The sequence below is a fragment of the Cyprinus carpio genome, chromosome B5 (genome assembly GCF_018340385.1).
Source record: "Cyprinus carpio isolate SPL01 chromosome B5, ASM1834038v1, whole genome shotgun sequence".
In the NCBI taxonomy this organism is placed as follows: domain Eukaryota; kingdom Metazoa; phylum Chordata; class Actinopteri; order Cypriniformes; family Cyprinidae; genus Cyprinus; species Cyprinus carpio.
In genome coordinates, this window is record NC_056601.1 from 12,627,083 (window position 1) to 12,649,787 (window position 22,705).

Consider the following 22,705-nt stretch of genomic DNA (forward strand, 5'->3'; position numbering starts at 1 on the left):
TATGCTAATTTAGAAGAATTTCTGTTAATGTTGGCTTTATGGTGACAAGTGGTAAATGCAGCTTGATTTGAGAGCAAATGATCCCTTTATATTGTTACGCTCATACAGCTTCTGTATAACACTATTGTTAATATGTTGGCAAATTAGTATGTAAGCAGATTAGCTTTTAAAAGCTAACTGAGTTTATACTAATAAAAGTGTTCACATTGAGATCAATTGAAAGTTTTAAGTTAATTGTATGAATTAATGTACTCGTACATTTTAATTGTAACTTGAAATGTTTAAGTACAAAATAAAAATCTGCTAGTTCTGCTTACTTATTCGGGTTTACAGTGTACTTCATAGATTTGAGTTATATTAATTGAATGGACTTAGTACTATTAACTTTATTTCAAGTTATCTTAAAAATAAGTTACTGAGTTACTTTGACACAAATCAAATATTTTTTTATGCTTACATTTTTTGAGTTAATAAACTTAAAGGATTTAAGGCAATCGGTTTCCTCAGATGGTTTGAGTTGAACTAACTCATCAGGTTTTACAGTGCAGCTAACAGGCACTATGTTATGACTATGTTATGGGCGATCCTGAGTGTAATGTATATTATTCTTCCGCAAACGGGGAGTCTATGGCAGCCCTATGAGACAATGAGACATAGTAAACCTGATTGCTCTCATCATGCTGATCACAAACAATATCATACATTAAGACTCCACCCATTACAGTAGTAGCCATTTTGAAAAGTACAGTGTTCCGTTTTTTTTTCGCTCAAATGATCTTCGGGGCGAACCGCATAAAAGTACTGTCCCCGATTTCTGATGTTTTGTTCTTCAGGCTCTGCACTGCTCATGGTGCTTAAATGCTTGCTGCACTGCTGTACTTGATGTGCGCCATACTTGGTCTGCTTGCTGTGCCTTGCAGAGCTTGGCCCCGTATTGCTGCTTGCAGCTATATTATTTTATATAGTTTTATGGTTATGTGGGGCATGGTTATGGTTAGGGTTAATCATTTTGCACAGTAATCTGACAATAAATGTGGCACACCCAGATTTTCATATGCATACCCAGAGTCTCTTTTCTGGCTACACTACTGGTCTGGAGGTACGTTACTTGTGATGCCTGTGTAACGGGGTTCCCTTTGTTGTCGCTGAAAAGGGGGGTTTCCCGAGGTTGCTGATTGTCTGGAAGTTCAGTAGTCGTTGAAGTGACGTCTTGGGGAGCGCGTGGTTGGGCGTTGGCTGACGATGCGGAGTTGTGGGCTGGCTGAAGTTTCAGACGGGCACGCGAGGTCAGACTTGGAGACACGGCGTTACAAAACTTAACTCAGAACACGAAACTCTCAAACGGAAAAGAAAAGAAACTAAAGTAAAAGAACAGAAGTAAAGTTTGACGAGACTAGGTGGTGTTTCTTCTCATCGTGGCTAAGTAGCAGGCGTGCAGGCCGAAGTACGCTGGAACGGCGCTCGAAGAACGCTAAAAGTGATGACAAAGCATGACTAAAAGCAAAAGCTAAAAAGCAGGCTAAATTTGATGGTGTCCTGAGTATTTAAACTGGCCTTTTGGCCACACCTCAAATGTTGTCTTGACCAATTAGATATTGTCTTTTCTCGGTGTGTTGCGATGTTTGTCCCACCCATTCATAAATCATATGTTATCTTATCAATCACGTGGTCCGAATTTTCCCGCTCTTGCAGGGTATAATTTGGACATGATTCCTATAACAAGAATATGATACATTTGACAAATAACTGATGGTCAGAAACGTTTCAAGCAAGAAGATTCGAACACACACATACTAAACATGAATATGATCCCTTAAGCTATTCAAGAGTTATTTAAAAAGACATACACAATAAGTGATTAGAAACATTAAAGTCAAATTGTGTGGGTTACACCTAAATGAATATGGAATTAAGCAATGGATTTATAAGTCTTTTTGAGTTTATATTGGTGCATATACATCTATAATAGACAGTTCCTGTGCCATTCTCTGACATAAGGATTTTCTGTGTGGGGCCAAAAGGTAAAAGGTCCCCTTAGGAATTTCAGTCTGGTTCTGCTAGGTGGGGGGAAGTCAATCCAACGATCTTGTTTACTCTCATGGCTTTACATGTGAGGGTCAGACTGTCCATCTCTTCAATTACTTGCCCCAAATTAGACAATCTCTTCTCCGAATTGAAATTGTCAATAATTGTTCTAATGGTGTTAATGTTGAAAGCTGTTCTGTGAAAGAGCTGGTTGGTTATCTAGCTTCAGACTGTGGTGCTAGGAGTTGATTTACAACATCCTGTTGCCTTTCAGAGGAATTCGGCTTCTCTTGTTTCAACCATGCTCACGATCGAATCTTTAATTTGTCTGATCCAGGCCTGATACTCTACATACATTAGATTAGATAAGATTAGATTCAACTTTATTGTCATTGCACATGTAAGGCACAAGGCAACAAAATGCAGTTAACATCTAACCAGAAGTGCAATAAGCAGTAAGTACAGAATATACAAGGTCTACAATATGTTACAAATGTACAATAAATATACAGATAAGGCAGTATTATGGACATAACTGACAGATTTTTAAATACTATCAGCATGATATACAGATAGGTGTACTATGAACATACTATACAGATGGATTATGTAAAAGTGTATGTACACTATAGGCAGAAACTATGAACATATGAACATCAATTGCACTAGTGCAATGGACAGTAAAATGCATAGAAAATATTTCAGTGTGCAAATGGATTACTCAGTATTCTGGATGAACAGACAGTAGTGCAAGTAATAACAAGTTTACTGTTTTTTTGCTTGTTTGCAAATAAATAAATAAATCAGATGTAGTGATGAGGAGGGGTGAGGAGTCTGTGTGTGTGTGTGTGTGTGTGTGTGTAGGGGGGGGGGGGTTGGGGGGTGTCAGATGGCAGTTCCCCTACCAGACTGTGATGCAACTGGTAAGGATGCTCTCGATCGCACACCGGTAGAAGTTCACCAGGGTGGCTGAAGACAGCTGGTTCTTCTTCAGTGTCCTGAGGAAGAAGAGGCGCTTGTGAGTTTTCTTGACCAGGCTGGAGGTGTTTGTAGTCCAGGACAGGTCCTCCGAGATGGTGGTTCCTAGGAACTTGAAGCTGGAGACATGTTCAACAACCATCCAACAACCTAGTGATGATTTGAGGTGCTGACAAGCTTTATGGAGATGCTGATTTCATTTTGCAGCAGGACTTTAGCACCTGCCCACAGTGACAAAACCACTTCCAAGTGGTTTGCTGACCATGATATTACTGTGCTTGATTGGCCAGCCAACTCACCTGACCTGAACCTCACAGAGAATCTATGGGGTATAGTGAAAAGGAAGATAAGTAACATCTGACAAACAATACAGAGGAGCTGAAGGCCGCTATCAAAGCAACATGGGCTTCAGTAATGAGGCTGATTGCCTTCATGCCACGCAGCACTGAAGCAGTAAATCATGCAAAAGGAGCCCAACCAAGTATTGAGTGCACAATTAAACCTACTTTGGAAATCTTGAACATTTCTGTTTTGTAAATCTGTTTTTGATTGATCTTTGAGAAAATATTCAAATTTTTTGAGATACTGAATTTTTAATTTTCTTAAGCTGTAAGTTGTAACCATCAAAATTAAAACAAAAACTCTTGAAATATTTCAGTTTGTGTGCAATGAATCTAGAAAATAAGAAAGTTTGCTTTTTTGAATTAAATTACAAAAAATAAAGAACTTTTCTATAATATTCTAATTTTTTTAGATGTACCTGTATACTTGATGCATTGTCTTATTATTAAATGTACACGAGTAAAGTGCTAGACAAAGCACATTATCTTTGTTTATGGTCATTATAATTTCTAAAAAAAAAAAAAAAAAAAAAAACAAGACATATAGATGTCAAAAAGAGAGAGAGGGAAATTTTTTTTTTTTTTTTTCCAGTAAAACTTGCATGCCACAAAATACATTACTTCCCATTTAAAGAGAATTAAAAAAGCTTATACAGCAATTCTTCAAATTTCTTTAAACAAAACAATTTCATTATGAAACTATTGGTAAAAACCTTTTTGCTGAAACACGTAAACAACATTGCATTGTCCTGTGCAGTTGCACCTGAGCTCATAGATGAACCTTTTAAGTTAATAATATAACATCTGCTTTATCTTGGAATGTTTACGTGTTATATTTATGTGGAAGTTTTTACATAACCTTTCAACTGCAAGCCAGTTATGGAAAGTATTGATCTGGAGACTGAGTTTATTACAGCAGAGCATTTCCAAGAAAACAAAACTGAAATTATTTTACATTATCTTGCAAACAGAGCATTTCAAGGAAAACCAAACTGAAACCATTATACATCATCTTGCAAACAGAAATAAAATGTCTCCACATAAACCCCCCCCCCCACAATTTACATAAGTTTATATAGTCTTTCCTGTAATGCCTGCATGTAGCCTATAGCGTTTGTGAGTGTAGCACTTATTTGAATACAAGTTAAATTTCAATTTAAGTGTGCTTTATTGGCAGGACAAAAACTATACATTTGTATTGCCAAAGCAACTGCAGCTGGGCTGCTTACAAATAGTGCACAAATAAATAATTTGATTACATCCCTTACTAAAAGCTGCTATATCTCCCGCTCCAACTAAATAAATTTGCATTTGCAAGTCTGTGGGAAACACTAGTGTCTGTCAACCCATCTCAGTCGACCTCTGACACTTAAATTATTATTATTATTGCTATTTTTGCAGTTGTTGTTAATGTATTTTGAATGAAAAACAAGCTTTATTATTATTATTATTATTATTATTGTGTCGATTTGTTATGCATGTTTATTAAAAACAAGTTTTGTAATAGGCTAAGCTAAATAATTATTCTGGACCTTTGACATTGACAAAATTTAAGTTTTGGACATTTGCAATCCATATTAAGTACCCGTGGCAATATTTCAATCATTAAACAGTGCGACAAAACATTGTTAAAACACTTAAAGTGCCTTCATATATTTGAAACATTAATATTCTCTATATTTATTATTCATAGTTTAGCCTACATATGCAAGCAGATGAGGCAGGAATATGAACGCAATCCACTTAATGGTTCAGTATTTTCCTTGTAATGTTTTTCTATGGGAAACCATTGAACGTAAAACTTTGGACATTGCATTTATATTCTGGCTTTATCTGCTTGCCTGTACAAAATATACATAATAAGATGTTTACTGAATTTCACCTTTTAAAGGGATCATATGATGCTGCTAAAAAGAACATAATTTTGTGTAGGCCTATTTGGTGTAATGAAACGTGTTTATGCAGTTTAAGGTTAAAAAACACATTATTTTCCACATACTGTACATTATTATTTCTCCTCTATGCCCCGCCTTCTGAAACGAGTTGATTTTCACAAGGCTCATCTCTCTGAAAAGCGTCATGTTCTGTGATTGGCCAGCTATCCAGAGTGTTGTGATTGGCCGAATGCCTCAAGCGTGTGATGGAAATATTACGCCTCTTAACATATTGTGATACCTTGTCTGGCCTGAGCTACGAAACAAAAACATAAAACCCATCATAAACGTGATATAAACATGATTTCTAGTCGTGTTTTCTTTTGAAAGGCAAAAACAAAGTAGTTTCGCTTTCTCACCGAAAAAGCGTCACATACTGCAGCCTTGAGTGAGCAGAGGCTAGAGGCCTAGAGTGAGCAGAGGCGGGCGGGCTTGAGAACTGTGCGGCAGGCGGATTCTACCTTGGTCTTGCAGCAACCACATGTGACGACCTCGGGCTGGATGCCGCTTTGTACACAGTGAAAGCCGATTCGGCGATCCACAGTGCAAAGTTGATGTATTTCCTCATTGACCAGCACGGATCAGCTCCAGGCATGACGAAGCGGATAACGTTCTCTTTTGGAAGGCCAAACAAAGTAGTTTCTCTTTCACAGTGAAACACACAGCGTCTATACGACATGGCAACGGCGGCAACAACAATACTACAACGAGAATAAAGGGTATGCCTTCTTTCTTTGCGTGAACATCTGGGCGGCATTATGCAAATCTTCCCACATAGTGATGTAGATATGTAGGGGGGGGGGGGGTTTAGAACGAGCAGTCTCAGGGGGGCTTGGACGAGTGTTAACTTTTATAAAGATTATCTCTTTGGATTTGAGACTTTAGTCTTTGCAACTTCACAGATCTTCTTTATTCACCAAGAGCCTGTAACACTCTGAAGAGAAAGGAAAATTTGAAATCGCATACGACCCCTTTAATATCTGTTTTGCTACATTACTACAAACTGCGTAAAAATAACTGGCGGTCAGTGGACCAAAGTTACGTTTTTTTTCCTCCAGATGGGAGTTCCTATAAGGGTGTGACGTCACGTGAAAACTATCAATAGACTCAGGGCCGTGCACAGACCTTTTGAGGGGCATGTGCTGAAACTGAAAAAGGGCACCCCCCTCCCTTTTTTTTATATCAAGATTATTTAGTAAGCCTGCATAAAAGGAAGAAATGGTCACATCTTCATGACAAATTCAATAACACAAAATAATAGTCTCAAAAGCTTTAGATTTATTCACGATTAATAACAACCATAATAATAATATTAGATAATTAGATAATATAGATAAACAGGGTTTTAAGGGCTTCTTTAAACCCTAATTACAACAGCAACCTTCTGTGAGCCATGTGCTTGAAGATGTTTATGACTTCACTGTGATCCACTGGGATGTCCCTCTCTATGACTATGAGGAGAGGATCTGAGAGTCTCTCCTCTGAGCAGAGGCTTTGGAGTTTGTTCTTAATTAACCTCATTTTTGAAAAGGATCTCTCCACAGTTGCAGTTGATACAGGTAGGGTGGCATATACTTTAAGCATTTCTACCAGTGTACCGTTACTATAACATATCCAACATGTATCCACCTACCTTGCAAAAATTTGATACTGTGGTGGACCAGGGATGTTGGTCTCTTGAAGGTTTCTTATTCACTACACTTTCCCTAAAATAAGCCAGCAATGAAAAAATAAATAAAAATAGTGTGAAAAGTACAGTTGCAGTGAAAAGCATTTCTGAAGGATCACGTGACACTGAAGAGTACTGAACTGGAGTAATGATGCTGAAAATTCAGCTTTGATCACAAAAATAAATGACATTTTAAAATATATTCAAATAGAAAACAGTTATTTAAAATTGTAAAAATATTACACAATATTACTGTTTTTGCTGTATTTTGGATCAAATAAATGAAGCATTGGAATGAATCATGAATTACATTCTGCATGATAAAATATAAAGATTTCACAGTGATCTTCTGTAATTTTTTTTTAGTTACTACTACATTACTGTAGTAAAACCATGTTTTACTACATTTTATACATGTGAGGACGAGCGGAGAGTATACCATAACATGATTAGCCTAAATGTTAATAAATTAAGTGTATCAGCAATCATAAATCAAAGAAGAAATTTCTTATACAGGTCCTTCTCAAAAAATTAGCATATTGTGATAAAAGTTCATTATTTTCCATAATGTAATGATAAAAATTAAACTTTCATATATTTTAGATTCATTGCACACCAACTGAAATATTTCAGGTCTTTTATTGTTTTAATACTGATGATTTTGGCATACAGCTCATGAAAACCTCAAAATCTCAAAAAATTAGCATATTTCATCCGACCAATAAAAGTGTTTTTAATACAAAAAAAGTAAACCTTCAAATAATTATGTTCAGTTATGCACTCAATACTTGGTCGGGAATCCTTTTGCAGAAATGACTGCTTCAATGCGGCGTGGCATGGAGGCAATCAGCCTGTGGCACTGCTGAGGTGTTATGGAGGCCCAGGATGCTTCGATAGTGGCCTTAAGCTCATCCAGAGTGTTGGGTCTTGCGTCTCTCAACTTTCTCTTCACAATATCCCACAGATTCTCTATGGGGTTCAGGTCAGGAGAGTTGGCAGGCCAATTGAGCACAGTAATACCATGGTCAGTAAACCATTTACCAGTGGTTTTGGCACTGTGAGCAGGTGCCAGGTCGTGCTGAAAAACGAAATCTTAATCTCCATAAAGCTTTTCAGCAGATGGAAGCATGAAGTGCTCCAAAATCTCCTGATAGCTAGCTGCATTGACCCTGCCCTTGATAAAACACAGTGGACCAACACCAGCAGCTGACATGGCACCCCAGACCATCACTGACTGTGGGTACTTGACACTGGACTTCAGGCATTTTGGCATTTCCTTCTCCCCAGTCTTCCTCCAGACTCTGGCACCTTGATTTTCGAATAACATGCAAAATTTGCTTTCATCCGAAAAAAGTACTTTGGACCACTGAGCAACAGTCCAGTGCTGCTTCTCTGTAGCCCAGGTCAGGCGCTTCTGCCGCTGTTTCTGGTTCAAAAGCACACGCCTGTGCACGGTGGCTCTGGATGTTTCTACTCCAAACTCAGTCCACTGCTTCCGCAGGTCCCCCAAGGTCTGGAGTCGGTCCTTCTCCACAATCTTCCTCAGGGTCCGGTCACCTCTTCTCGTTGTGCAGCGTTTTTTGCCACACTTTTTCCTTCCCACAGACTTCCCACTGAGGTGCCTTGATACAGCACTCTGGGAACAGCCTATTCGTTCAGAAATTTCTTTCTGTGTCTTACCCTCTCGCTTGAGGGTGTCAATGATGGCCTTCTGGACAGCAGTCAGGTCGGCAGTCTTACCCATGATTGCGGTTTTTGAGTAATGAACCAGGCTGGGAGTTTTTAAAAGCCTCAGGAATCTTTTGCAGGTGTTTAGAGTTAATTAGTTGATTCAGATGATTAGGTTAATAGCTCGTTTAGAGAACCTTTTCATGATATGCTAATTTTTTTGAGATAGGAATTTTGGGTTTTCATGAGCTGTATGCCAAAATCATCAGTATTAAAACAATAAAAGACCTGAAATATTTCAGTTGGTGTGCAATGAGTCTAAAATATATGAAAGTTTAATTTTTATCATTACATTATGGAAAATAATGAACTTTATCACAATATGCTAATTTTTTGAGAAGGACCTGTATATGTTATCTAGGTGACGAGGATCACTCGTCGCTTTGTGTAAGTTCCAGTACGAAACAGCGCGGGGGCGCACCTGTTATGATTTTCCGATGGTAAAAACAAATGATATGTTGTTGTATTACTTATCAATATATAGTTTTTGACCAGCGAATGTGTGGAAATGTGAATTTTGTTTTTTGGTCCGTCATTAAAACGGCGACGGCGCCTCACATTACATTTTCATCTACAGGTTACAAACTAGTTTTTGTAGCTATATAGACGGAGCGCTCAGTTTTTCCTGTGGTAAAATGCATTTGGCCAAAATCGCATTTTATAAAAGATGAAATGCTACTGTATGCACAGGCTATTTAAGTGTTGGCTATGTATTCGACGGAACCTACGCTCACTCTCTCCATCTCGCCTATCCTCTGTGGTTGCATCCTCACTTCCTTCACTCTCGCACTTTTCAGCTCTGGACACGAACAGTGCTACGGACACTTTTTGTTCCACTCTGACCTCTTGCTTGGACAACTTTTGCCCACTGTCGTCTAGACCAGCACGCACCACCCCATCTGCCCCTTGGCTGTCCGATGTACTCTGTGAACATCGCTCTAAACTCAGGGCTGCAGAGAGGAAATGGGCTTAAATCAAGAAACTCTACCGACCTCAGTGTGTATCAGTCTCTCCTCTATTCCTTCTCTGCAAACGTCTTCACTGCTAAAGCATCATATTACCACGACAAGATTAACAACTGTTGTGACGCTCGGACACTCTTCAAAACCTTCTCTTCTCTTCTTAATCCGCCTCCACCTCCTCCTCAATCGACTCTTACAGCTGATGACTTTGCAGTTTTTCTTCACGAATAAGACAAGAACCATCAGTGACCAATTCTCCACACCGCAGACTGAGGATAACTTCACAACGACTAATGCTCACTCGTTCTCCTCCTTCTCTCCACTCTCAGAGACGGACGTTTCCAAACTTATCCTGTCCAGTCATCCTACTTACTTGCCCACTGGATCCGATACCCACTCACCTCCTTCAAGCGATTTCTTCTTCAGTCATACCTTCACTTACTCACATTATCAACTCCTCTCTTCACTCTGGAACATTTCCCTCAGCATTTAAGCAGGCTCGGGTAAGCCCACTGCTGAAGAAACCATCTCTAAATCCAGCACTTCTAGAAAAAACTACAGACCGGTATCCATTCTTCCATTCATTGCAAAGACACTCGAACGAGCTGTGTTCAACCAGCTCTCTATGTTTCTTGTACAGAACAACCTCCTGGACAGCAACCAATCTGGCTTCAAAAGTGGCCACTCAACTGAGACTGCCCTGCTCTCGGTTACTGAAGCCCTGCGACTGGCAAGAGCAGCTTCAAAATCCTCAGTTCTCATTTTGCTGGACTTGTCTGCTGCTTTTGACACTGTTAATCACCAGATTCTCCTGTCCACCCTCAGAAAGATGGGCATCTCTGGAACCGCTCTCCAGTGGCTTAACTCCTACCTTTCTGATAGATCCTTCATGGTGTCTTGGATGGGGTAAAGTTTCTAAGTCACAACAACTTGCTACTGGGGTTCCTCAAGGCTCAGTACTTGGACCGCTTCTCTTCTCCATCTACATGACGTCATTAGGATCTGTCATTCAGAAGCATGGCTTTTCCTATCACTGCTATGCTGATGACACTCAACTCTACTTCTCATTCCAACCAGATGACCCGACGGTAGTTGCTCGCATTTCAGCCTGTCTGAGTGACATTTCTAGCTGGATGAATGACCATCACCTTCAGCTCAACCTTACTAAGACTGAACTGCTGGTGGTTCCAGCTAACCCCATCGTTTCATCACAACTTCTCTCTATACAGCTGGGTTCGTCAACCATAACTCCTTCCAGGACAGCCAGAAACCTAGGAGTTGTGATGGATCATCAGTTAAGCTTCACAGACCATATTGCTACAACGACCCGGTCCTGCAGATTTGCCTTATACAACATTAGGAAGATTAGACCCTTCCTGTCAGAGCAAGCCACCCAACTTCTTGTCCAAGCTCTTGTTCTCTCCAGACTGGACTATTGTAATGCTCTTCTGGCGGGCCTTCCTGCATGTACTATCAAGCCTCTACAACTGATCCAGAATGCAGCAGCGAGGGTTGTCTTCAATGAGCCAAAAACAGCTCATGTGACTCCTCTCCTCATCAGGTTACACTGGCTACCAGTAGCCGCTCGCATCAAATTCAAGGTACTGATGCTTGCCTACAAGACGACCACTGGCACGGTGCCAACATACCTAAACTCACTAGTTCAGTCTTATGCGCCCTCCAGAAGTTTGCGCTCTGCAAGTGAACGACGTCTTGTGGTGCCATCCCAAAGAGGTTCAAAATCACTCTCACGGACTTTTTTTCCTGGACTGCGCCCAGCTGGTGGAATGACCTCCCGATCTCAATTCGAACAGCTGAGTCTTTACTCATTTTTAAAAAACATCTTAAGACTCATCTTTTTTTCCTGCACTTAACCAACTAATACTAGTACTTACCTTTTCTTTTTCTTGTCTATCATATTCAAAAAAAAAAAAAAAAAAATAACCCTGGCTACGTGTTCTGTACTAGACTAACTGAGACTTGTCATAGCACTTGTACACCGTTGTTGTTCTCTCGTTGATCTGATTGTTTCTACTGTTCTCATTTGTAAGTCGCTTTGGATAAAAGCGTCTGCTAAATGATTAAATGTAAATGTAAATGTAATGTATTGGCTATGACTAGATGGCAAATGCTAGCCCTCTCTCTCAGGCGACATCCCACATGTCTCAGTCAGTGAGTCAGTCAGACATCAAATAAATAAAATATGAGCCTTTATAGACATAGTGTTTAGTATTACTTATTCAAACAACAAGATATTTATTTACCCTTCGCAAAACTTTGTTCAGTTCAGCTGTTGTCTACTGTGCAGCTGCTGTGGAACTTCAGTTGATTCAATGAATATAGAGGGGGCGGAGTTATCAGCTTACTGACAGCTTGAGGATCGAATAAGATTTACACAAGCTAAAGAACTTTCATTTGCTAAATATTTGTAAAACAGACAGACAGACGTAAAGGGTGACCAATAGCATTGATTAAAAAAAAAAAAAAAAACACCACCAAAAAAAAGGGCACTTCGGAGTGTAAGGGCAAAAAGGGCATGTGCTCTGCACAGGTTGAGCCCTACCTGTGCACGTGCCTGCATAGACTGTTATATTTAAGCACACTTGTGATGTCATCAAAGTGTGGAAAATTGAACATTACATTCATGCTTCGTATGAAAGTGTGCTAATGTGTGTAGGCTGTCTGTCTGTGTATAGATTCTTTCTTGAAATCGGTGTAAAAACTGACGCGGTGTAACTTGTTATCATATCGTCGTTACTGCATCTAATCCTTTTCACAAATATAGCCACGCTGAAAGCGAAAGGACTTTTATTCTGACTTTTTTTAGGAGGCACAGCAGGCAGCAGAGCGGTAAGTAGATCCCAAGCAGTCTGCAGCGAAGAGGCAAATGTGTTATATATATTCGTCTATTTGTGTGTGTGTGTGTGTGAGAGAGAGAGAGTCAGTTGAGCGTTTCTCAATGTGTTTTGAGAAGTTTAAAACAGTACTAGGTTTAATGACTATGTTTGTATAATAATAATGTTTTATAAAGAGAGTGAAAGTGAAAGCGATAAAGATGTTTAAAACAGTTATATGGAGTCTCACATACAGAGGGCAGTACAGAGCAGCACAAGACAGTCTCGATGACTAAGCTTAAATCATGGATACACTATGATAGAGGCAGATAAAAATATTGGTGTCGTCGAGTTCTGACTTATCACATAATAATCAGCTAATCAATTAATAATCAAAAGTGAATTCAAATTTGTTTCAGGACAAGATTAAACAACAATCAAGTAACCAGTACAAAAACAACAGTTTATTTAAAAAGAAGAAAAATGATGCAGTACCAAAATGGAATGATTGAAGGTAAGATTCTGGATTATTGAATTGATAAAGCAAGTATTATGGCACAACCATTATTCATTACAATACTTTATAGTTTAAAGGTCTTTTCTGTCGTAACTAGGCTAATTACTTATTCACAAATATCATAACCTTGTCTTGAGTCCATGTTCCAAAAATAAAACAAAATGTTCTTCATCTTAAAGGAAAATACTACTTCATAATTGAGATGGGCAAATCACAGATTTTGCGGAAGGAAATTTTATGTCACCTCCAAAAAAATAGGCCTGGATGGATGGAGACGCACAGTGTGGATGTTTGTGATGTGATTCTGGTTTTCTGCCCCATTGTTTCACGGGCAGGAACTGACATTGATGCCGCTTTGAATGAACTTAATACATGTCCAGGTAACTTCAAGATTTAGCACCAGAAATTTAGATTTGAAGTGCTTAGATATTGATGTATATGAGTTGAAGTATTCACACATTTTCAATCTAATTGTTCTTTATTTGAAACAGCATCCAAACCAGCTATTTTCATGGTGTTCCATCCCACATTTGATGCTGAAAAGATTGTACTGGACAGCAGCAGATATATAATCAGGAGAAATACACTCACAGTGGACTGTCTGTTCCATGAAGACAAGGGATTGTTGAAATGCAAAAAAAATGATGAGGCACTCACCAGAGTTGTTCACCGTTTCAAGCCTCAGGTTTACCTTCTTTAAGTTTATCTTAAATTAATGTGTGATGTGTGTGAAAAATAATTATGACTTAATAATAATATTGAGCTATATACAAATTAAAAATGGGGGCGCAACAGTCATTCTGCATTATATTTCTTTTTTAGTTTGGAGAACAAGTTTTTGGTTCAGACTTGCTTAATGTTTATGCAATGTGCAGTACCCTCCAAAACTCTGGAAGTGGGGTTTTAAACAATATCAGGGTAAATCCTTATTTTTGGTTGACCGTGCATTGATAAGGGACAAAACAAACTTGGAAAACGATATTTTTTAAGATACATATTTAATTGTTTTAGTTATTTATTTGATAAAAAAAAGATTATGAACATAGATATAGATGTTTTTTGATCTGCAATATTGTTAATTGATAATAAAATGATAAATGCTAATATATTTGTCTTATTAATACTGTCTTATTATTGTATGTTCTTCAATAATTATTCAAACAATGTATATAGTAATATATGCTTTTCTCCCTTTTAGGAACAAAAGAAATTTCGTCGAATAATCATCATAACTGTTTTCACAGTTTCTTTTATCTGTGTAATTTACGGATTATCACAGGTGAGAATCTCTCAGTGAGTATGAATAATATAGATTGTTTGGTTCATATTAATGTCTGATTTTAGACATTAAACTGTTGGTCTCTTCATTTGCAACAATGAATCTAATTCAAATTCTGCCCTTTTCCCCACAGTTGAGAAGAAATTAACACAAACAAGTGCAGAGTATGATCTGATAAAATAAATCATTAACTGTGGATTTCTGAAAGGACAGAGGAGAAATTGTTGCTCATTATTATACTGAGTGTAATTAACAATTTTAATAAGCTCTAAAATGTGATTTGATTAGATGTATGCAAATTGATGTGTTGTCCTTCATAGCCTGCATATTAAGACTTTAGATTGAGATAACAGTGTTATGATTGAACTACTGTTGTATTACTTCTGTTGTACTTGTGGCATCAAATTATGGCACAATTATAACTAGCCAAGGTTTTTGTGGGGGCTCAGTGTTACTGATCCCTAATATCAATTTGACATAGATGTAAAAATAATAAAAAAAAATAAAGTGAATCTTGATTGCAAATGGGTCTCTGAATCTGTGAAAAATGCTACAAAATTTAAACATGATACTTATGCATAACAGTTTTTAGGATGCATATTCCTAACAGTTAAAGAATATAGGAATAGGGATTCTATAATAAGTTTAAATATTTGACTGACCAAAGGCTGCAGACTAAAAAAAGAATTGACTTATACTTCAGTTGGTTAATTGGTCCTTTGATTCCCTTATTCACTTATATCAGGTTGAGTACAATTTATTATCTTTTAAGTGAATGTTTTGTATTTGAAAGTGTGAGACAGAATATGTTGTATGGTATAACCTTCACTACAATCTACAATCTATAAATTTAATATGGAAGTGTGTATATTGCGAAAATATCTTAATTAGTTTTATTCATATTCTTAGATAAAATGATGCAAAATAGTCTAATAAATATCATGGAGCCAACTGTACTGTCTGATCCCGTCAACCAATAGAGCAAGAGCAACAAAGTGAAAGGATATTTACTCTGTGTGAGACACAGCGAGCAGCAGGAGTGGTGAGTAGACCCAATGCAGTCTGCAGCCTAGAGACAAATTAGGCACATTATTTCTAACTGTGTATTGAATTATAATGCATTTTCCTGTTTATCCTGTCTCTGAAAAGGTGAAAGAAACAGGAACGTGATGATACGTCTGAAAGTCTAAACGAGAGTGAAAGTTTGTTTATATTATGTTAGAAAACAGAGAGGAGAGCAGTTCGGGTTAGTAGCAGCAGATCCTCTAATTTTATTCTGAGCAACATAAACCATAAATTTACCATAAACTGTGTCGCATTAGACGTATTCAAATAATAGCCTACACGTTTAATAAACTGTTGTGTAGGCGATTTATTCATTAATAATCTTTGATGCATAAAGATTAAAGGGGACATATGATGCTTTTTAAAAGATCAATATCTTGTGTATTTGGTCTAACAGAATATGTTGACATGCTTTAATGTTCAAACGTTCAAAAAAGTATTTTTCAAATACTGTACATTATTGTAGGTCCTCTATGCCCTGTCTCTCTCAAACGGTTCATTTTCTACAAAGTCCCTCCTTCCGACAAGCACTGTGCTGCTCTGCTCTGATTTGCCAACTGACCCAGTGCATTGTGATTGGCTGAATACTGCAAGCACTCGTCGGAAATGTAACGCCCCTCTCCATAATTGCGAGCTTCATCTTTCAAAATAAATGTAATTATAATTAATTATGTCCTTAGTTTTACCATCAGTTCAAGCCCGAAAGGGGAACAGAGTCGCATGACAGACACAGTGATGAAGCTCCTATGTGTTTGCAGTACACAAGCCACAGATGGTTAAGACAGCTGACTGCACTGTGTGACCCTGTTTTCTCTTCCTCCTTCTCTCTCTCTCTCTCACACACACACACACACACACACACATACACACACACACACACAGACACACACACACACACACACACACACACACACACATACACACACACACACACACACACACAAACACACACAACCGCAAAACTCTGCATTTGAACAGTCAATAGCAAATACTTAAATTAATAACAAACATACTTACAGTAACGTAGCTGATTCAGAAGCGCCAGATTGTCATAGCAAAATCAGAATTACCTCCTCTCCTAGTTTCACGAAACCTAGTTCACGAAAACATTGTCCATAAAATGCGTTGCTGTTCTGTTGTAAGTAATCTTAAAAATTCCTAAATGCATCTACTTTCAGAAGGCCAAATAAAGTGCTTTTGCTTTTGCCTAGAAACACAGCATCTTCCTGACATGGCTGCATCAACACTAACTTCGGTTACTGAAACCACGCCTTCTTTCTTTATATGAACATTTGGGGGGCATTACGCAAATATTGTGTAGCACATAGTGACGTAGAGATGTGGGGGCGTGTTTGAATGAGCCATTTTAGGGGGCCGTGGCATAGTCTTAACTTTGATAAAGAATATCTCTTTGGATTTGAGACTTTAGTCTTTGCAACTTTACAGATCTTCTTTATGCACTAAGAACTTGTAACACTCCAAAGAGAAAGGAAAAATTTAAATTGCATCATATGACCCCTTTAATTTTTTTTAACACATTTTCATGTAAATATCTGAATGCCTTATAGGTTTATACAAACGCAACAATGTAATTTTGCTTTACATAAGCGCTTGTATTTTGTCTTTGCTGATATTGGGACTGTTAAAAAGGCAACATTTCATTATAGTGTAGCATTATCTAGTGGACATTTTTTCATGAACAGATGCTAGTAATCTTCAATGATGTCGCGTTAATGAATCACATGAATAATTTTTGAGTATATTTTAATGTTTTTACCTTGTCCAAGACCCAGACTATGAAAATATAAAACGTTGCGATATATAGGCTAGCTAACAAACACTAACCATAACATGTTTAGAGCAATCATGATGTGTGTACTGTGTTGTGACAATTTCAGAACTAAACTTGAAATGGATCATAAAACTAAGACTGATGTGAACTCCACCGAAGAACCAAAAGACCAACGTCCATAGATTACTGGTAATGATAACTGCAGAGCTTCTGTGCTTTTTTCTAAAGACTCTGTTTCTAATTAGATTGGGGGAAATATATAAAAAATTAAGACTTTTAGGATGAGATGACTATGACATATATAAATTAAGTTATATTACATTAACCAATAGTTTTTTTCTTCTTGAAGGAAAAAAAAATATTTCATCCTTTCAACTGGGAAGACATTCAAGCCTAAAGAGGAGATCATAACAAATATCTTTCAACAAATATCAGGTCTAAAGGTGCTCACCGTGGAGGAGTGTGACATAATTTTTGTTTTCTGTATTATTGTTTCATGGACAGGAACTGACATTGATGCTGCACTAAATGAACTTAATGCTCTCTCAAGTAATGTGCTGTTAGTGCATGTGTTGTGTAATATTATATAATTATCTCAAGTTATTGTATAAATTTTAACAATTGTTACTTATAACAACTATTCAATCATTCCATTTTAACAGAGTCTACACCAGCTGCGTGTAATAAACAGAAAAAGACATCAGAAGATAGTCTTTAAAATGGTAGATAATGGTCGAGTTTATTTGTACCGCACCTTTCACAATAAACTTTATTCTAAAGAAGCTTTATAGAAAATCATGATTTCAGTGTTTATGATTTATTAATATCATACCTTCATGCCTTATAATCACATTTAGCAGACTAAAGCTGTGTTTTATAGTTTATGTTTTACAAGCAATCAAGCAGCTGCGATTTGCTATGTACTGCTTAACAGGAGTATACTGTATATATCTGAGTAAAGTTCGGTATACTTATATTAATTATAAAATTCATTATTATTTATTAATTTGTTCATTCATTCATTCAATTTATTAATTAATTATGTGTCAATATTGAGAAGCATGTAACCTGTGAGGTTTGGTCAATTTATAACAATTTGGTGCAGTGACAAGGCGTATCATTATTTGGTGAAGTGTGTCACTGCTGTAAGCAGTTTAACTGAAAATTATGGCATAATACTTATAAACTATATATACTACTTAATATCTTTAGTCCCGTAGTGTGAGGGCAACTGTGGCAAGGATTGAAAAACTTCATGTTTGGATAACAAAAACCTTTTCTCCTCTGTTATGTTACTTCAGTGATGGAACTATAAGATGCATGCAGTGGAATGAAATCAATAATAATAAAAAATGTCATAGCTTTTTTCACTGTAAAGTGGTTACTGCTTAGGTTTCAGTGTAGGTAGCTCATGCTTATTGTGTGAAATTGGCAGTTATCCTGGAATAAAAATCTATAATGGCTTGTTTCGTTTGTGGTCTGAATTAAACAATTTTGTGTGTGTAACTGTCCTTTCTAACCATACATTTCCAACATATTTTTCTTGTTAAGCAGCTGAATGCAGCAAATTTCAAAGTATTCAGAGTATTAAAGGCTTAGTTCCCACAAAATTTGGTCATCATTTATTCACATACTCACTTCGATCCAAACTCATATGACATTATTTCTTCTGTACAACACAAAAGGAAAATTTAAGTAGGATCTTCACACTGCGTTGTTTTCAATGCATATAATTAAAGTAAAAGGGAACCTGTCAAGCTCCAAAACATTAAAATCTTGTAAGTAGTCCATATGACTGGTGTGCTGTGTGAGGAACAGACACAGTTTGAATAGTTCTTCACTGAAAATGTTCTCCCCCACCGAAGCTCTTAAATATCCTTCACACATCATTCATGGTGTTTATGGCCCTGAGTTTGAAACGACACAATGAAAAAAATAATAAAAAAGGACATTTCACTTTCAGGAAATGAGCTCTGTATGAATTAAGTTTCCTCACCTGAGAACACAGTTTTTTGTTGTTCTTGCATTGAAGGTCCACGTTCTCTTTAAAGCATCTTTGTAAAAATTTCCCATTATGTGAATAAAACTGAAGCATACCAGAATTAATCAGTGGGTTATGTGAATTATCAGAGACTATTCCTGTGGAAACATTAATGTCTTAAAAAAGATTACTGAAAAGGCCTGTTCTGAAACTATGAACAGAAAGTTTTTTTCTAATGCTTTTAAAAACAATTGCCTCATGACAGAGCTTCTCTTTACATATAAAGGCTTCAATTTCTTGGTACAATTGAAGGAAACTCTAATGAAACAAAAAGAAAAACAATCACCTCAGTGGCCAGACCTAGGCAGTAAAAAAATAGAGTTGCTGAAATCCCATTATTCATGATATCATCCGTCCAGACATTTAAGAGATTATATAAGATCAAAACAAACATGAAAATGGCTTTTATTGTTCTTGTCTGTCTCTTTGTGGTGGAGGTGAAAGGGGAGCTCACTCTCAAATAAATAATGTTTTATATTTGTTGTGCGATATTTTCAAATATTATTGTGAATTGTGAAAACACTATATTTTTGTTTACACATAAATGCTTTGTCTTAGAGATCAAATAACTGCCTATGTTCTTTGTGTCTTGTTTGTGAAGTGTAACCTGAATCCAGGGTCAAAATTTACCAAGAAGTATATTCTTAGTCTTTAAAAAATCAGTGCCTGAAGACTATATTTATACTTTTGCTCTGATATATTCAGTGTAATCAATGCACTAGATTGCTCTTTATGAGTCTTTTCTTAGTTTGAAATGTTCAAAAACATTTTTCTTCAAGTTCCTATTTACCCTATTCTCCCAATTATGAATATGCTGTGAAAAAGGAATTATTGAGATCAGGTCAAGCGCATGTCATGAACTTTCCCATCTTACAATCAAATATGAAATACATGATCAGTTTCACTTGTCTGTATGCATTCAAAAATTAAGTAATTAAGTGTATTAAAGCGCAGTACTTTAATGGGAGGCACTTCTGTCTTGATCCCATATAATAACTGCAATTATATTAATATTATTTTTTTTTTTAAATATTCTCTCTCTCTCTCTGAAATGTATACTGCCTGTTTAGTATAAAGCAGAGCGTTTCTCAGAAGTGCTTCGCTCTAGAGGAAGTCTCACGTCAATTGCTCCATGCTGATGATGCAAGTTGGACCCTGTCATGGGAGTGGGGCTGATGAGCTGGTGACATTCTCCATGGGGTCAATGGTAAAACGAAATCCACAGATCACCACCACCCACTCCAAAAAAGGCAGCTGTCCAGGTAGTGAGTCTGTAAAGTCAGGTCTAAAAACTCCCTTTTGTGGTCCTCAAGGGAGCGATCCTTTTGCTCCAGGCAGAGGAGATTGACAGTGGGGAACGGGATATCCCTGGAAGTATATATAATGGGTAAATTAAAGGGATAGTTCACCCTAAAATGAAAATTATCCCATGATTTACTCATTCTCAAGCCAAGTGTATATGATTTTCTCTTTTTAAATGAAAACAGTTGGAGTTATATTCAAAAAATGTCCTGGCTTTTCCAAGCTTTATAGTGGCAGTGAATGGGGGCTGGGATTTTGAAGCTCAAACCAGTGATCATGGGGTAATTTTCATTTTTGGGTTAACTATTCCCTTAACAAGACACACCAGAAACTAATAGGTAACCAACACAACTAATAACAAGAAGGGAAAGGAACTAAACAGGGCAGAAGAACAGGAACAGGGAGAAACACAATAAAAAAGGCCATAACAGTGGCACTATATCTAGGCTAAATATATTAATAATTTATAATGATACTAGTTACGCTGAGTCAAATTTGTTATTCTGCTCTTCAGATCAGCTTTCAGTTCAGCAGCCATCTCCATAAATCTGTCATCTGTCACAGACAGAACTAAGCATTCAGACTTTCATGTTCCTTCTTGTTTTTCCATAAATAGACTTTAAATAGACTTTAAATTTCGTTACTTTGTGGGTTATGAAAACATAATTTTGTACATGCATTAATTAGTGTAGAAATGAGTGTAGAAGAGGAAAATTAAATAAGACAACTTCATATAATTACAGCGATATATGCCAAAAATGCAAAAATATATGCAAAAAATGACTATCAACTGACAGATTAATTCAAAAACAAAACTCCACAAAACTGTGTTGCTCAGAGAGGCAAAGGTCGTTTCTTGGTTTGACTTACAGTTTTTGTTATTGGAGCAAAAATCTCACTCAAGTCTTGTTGGTTTGAAGAAAGCAAAGCTAAAGACGATGTCTGATTGGCTACTTCAGTCACTGTGAAGAACACAAATATAATTTTACATAAAGAGGCTAAAATAATAAAAACTAAAATCACTAATCATGTAACTTATGCAAGGCCTTAGACATGTTTATTGTGCACACATATTTCCTATTTAAATGAAGCAAATATGTTTTAATGACTCACAAATAATAGAGTTTCTAGGAAAAAAATCATGTTCTGCTGTGTTTAGTGTAGATGATAAAGCTTACAATCAAAGCGTCTGTGAAACTTACATTTTACAGAGACTGTGATTAATAGAGCCAAGACGAATATATCAGTGCCACACATCAGAAGAAAGCAACAAGCGACCTGCAGAAGATAATATGGAGAGGTCTGTACATTATGAAAGAAGGCCTGTGACTAATGACAAAATATAATGGCTGCTTCTAAAAGCAGAAAAATGCTGCCTCCGCAGGCAGAAGTGGAGGTAGAAAGGCAATAAAGCACATCTGAACCTGAGATACCTTCATCTGATTTTTGAAGGCAGTATAGATATATCCTTGCCTACGATATATCGCTATCCCATGCATGTGATTCTGTTACAATTTGATTTTTTTTTTTCAGCTTTTGACTTGATTTCTAGTGAGACATTAATATTTGTGGTAATTAAATGTGCGGTCACTGGTGAACAAAATGGATGAGTTACGACTTCGCATCACCCACAGTAAGATACTTTTGGACTGCAATGTCATGGTTTTCACAGAAACATGGCTACACAACGACATACCCAATAATGCTATTGAGCTAGCCGGACGCTACATGCTCCAGGCAGATAGAACGGCAGATGACTCCGGCAAAAAAAGAGGTGGTGGATTGTGCATTTATGTCAACAAAGCTTGGTGTACGAACACTGTCATTGTTGGGAGACACTGCTCAGCTAACCTAGAGTTTCTCATGGTTAAATGTAGACCTTTTTATTTGCCGCGGGAGTTCACTTTCACCATAATAACCGCAGTCTATATTCCACCGGATGCTAATGCCAAGCTTGCTTTGAACGAACTTCATGTAGCCATTAGTAAACAACAGACTGCTCACCCGGAGGCTGCTTTTATTGTTGCGGGTGATTTTAATCACTGCAAATTAAAGACGGTGCTCCCCAAATTTCATCAGCATGTTTCCTGCCACACCAGAGGAGACAAAACTTTGGATCATGTTTACTCAAACATTGATGGAGCTTACACCGCGACCCCCCTCCCCTACCTCCGACAGTCTGATCACCTTTCTTTGTTTCTCACCCCTAAGTATTCACCCCTCATCAACCGTGTGAAG

General features: G+C 37.3%; 1 protein-coding gene and 1 long non-coding RNA gene across 8 annotated transcripts; one reads left to right on the plus strand and one right to left on the minus strand.

Moving 5' to 3' along the window:
• Nucleotides 1-12,333: 12,333 nt before the first annotated feature.
• On the plus strand, nucleotides 12,334-17,314 carry LOC109075458. Of its 6 annotated transcripts, none has more exons than XM_042724416.1 (7): nucleotides 12,334-12,487; nucleotides 12,891-12,985; nucleotides 13,168-13,368; nucleotides 13,480-13,673; nucleotides 13,811-13,906; nucleotides 14,187-14,281; nucleotides 14,401-14,792. In XM_042724416.1, exons 2-7 carry the CDS (start codon nucleotides 12,955-12,957, stop codon nucleotides 14,402-14,404), a joined length of 621 nt encoding a protein of 206 aa, XP_042580350.1. In that variant the 5' UTR covers nucleotides 12,334-12,487; nucleotides 12,891-12,954; the 3' UTR covers nucleotides 14,405-14,792. The 6 variants fall into 6 exon arrangements, 4 of the variants coding, with proteins under 4 accessions (XP_042580350.1, XP_042580351.1, XP_042580352.1 ...); XR_006154860.1 differs by lacking the exons at nucleotides 12,334-12,487; nucleotides 13,811-13,906 and adding exons at nucleotides 15,417-15,513; nucleotides 17,231-17,314 and having other exon boundaries at nucleotides 12,514-12,985; nucleotides 14,187-14,267; nucleotides 14,401-15,309; XR_006154859.1 differs by lacking the exon at nucleotides 12,334-12,487 and adding an exon at nucleotides 17,231-17,314 and having other exon boundaries at nucleotides 12,550-12,985; nucleotides 14,401-15,309.
• A 1,405-nt stretch (nucleotides 17,315-18,719) lies between these two features.
• On the minus strand, nucleotides 18,720-22,340 carry LOC122137461. Of its 2 annotated transcripts, XR_006154862.1 has the most exons (3): nucleotides 21,670-22,340; nucleotides 19,121-20,533; nucleotides 18,720-19,031 (listed from the first exon to the last, which is right to left on the minus strand). It is a non-coding gene; the product is annotated as an uncharacterized LOC122137461 (long non-coding RNA). The 2 variants fall into 2 exon arrangements; XR_006154861.1 differs by lacking the exon at nucleotides 21,670-22,340 and having other exon boundaries at nucleotides 19,121-21,075.
• Between the last annotated feature and the right edge of the window lie 365 nt (nucleotides 22,341-22,705).

Coding starts and splice junctions, on each gene's coding strand:
- LOC109075458 (XM_042724416.1), top strand. CDS start 12,955: ATGATGCAGTACCAAAATGGAATGATTGAAG. Junction 13,674..13,810: donor TTCACCGTTTCAAGCCTCAG/GTTTACCTTCTT, acceptor TTTCTTTTTTAG/TTTGGAGAACAAGTTTTTGG. Junction 13,907..14,186: donor GGGTTTTAAACAATATCAGG/GTAAATCCTTAT, acceptor TCTCCCTTTTAG/GAACAAAAGAAATTTCGTCG.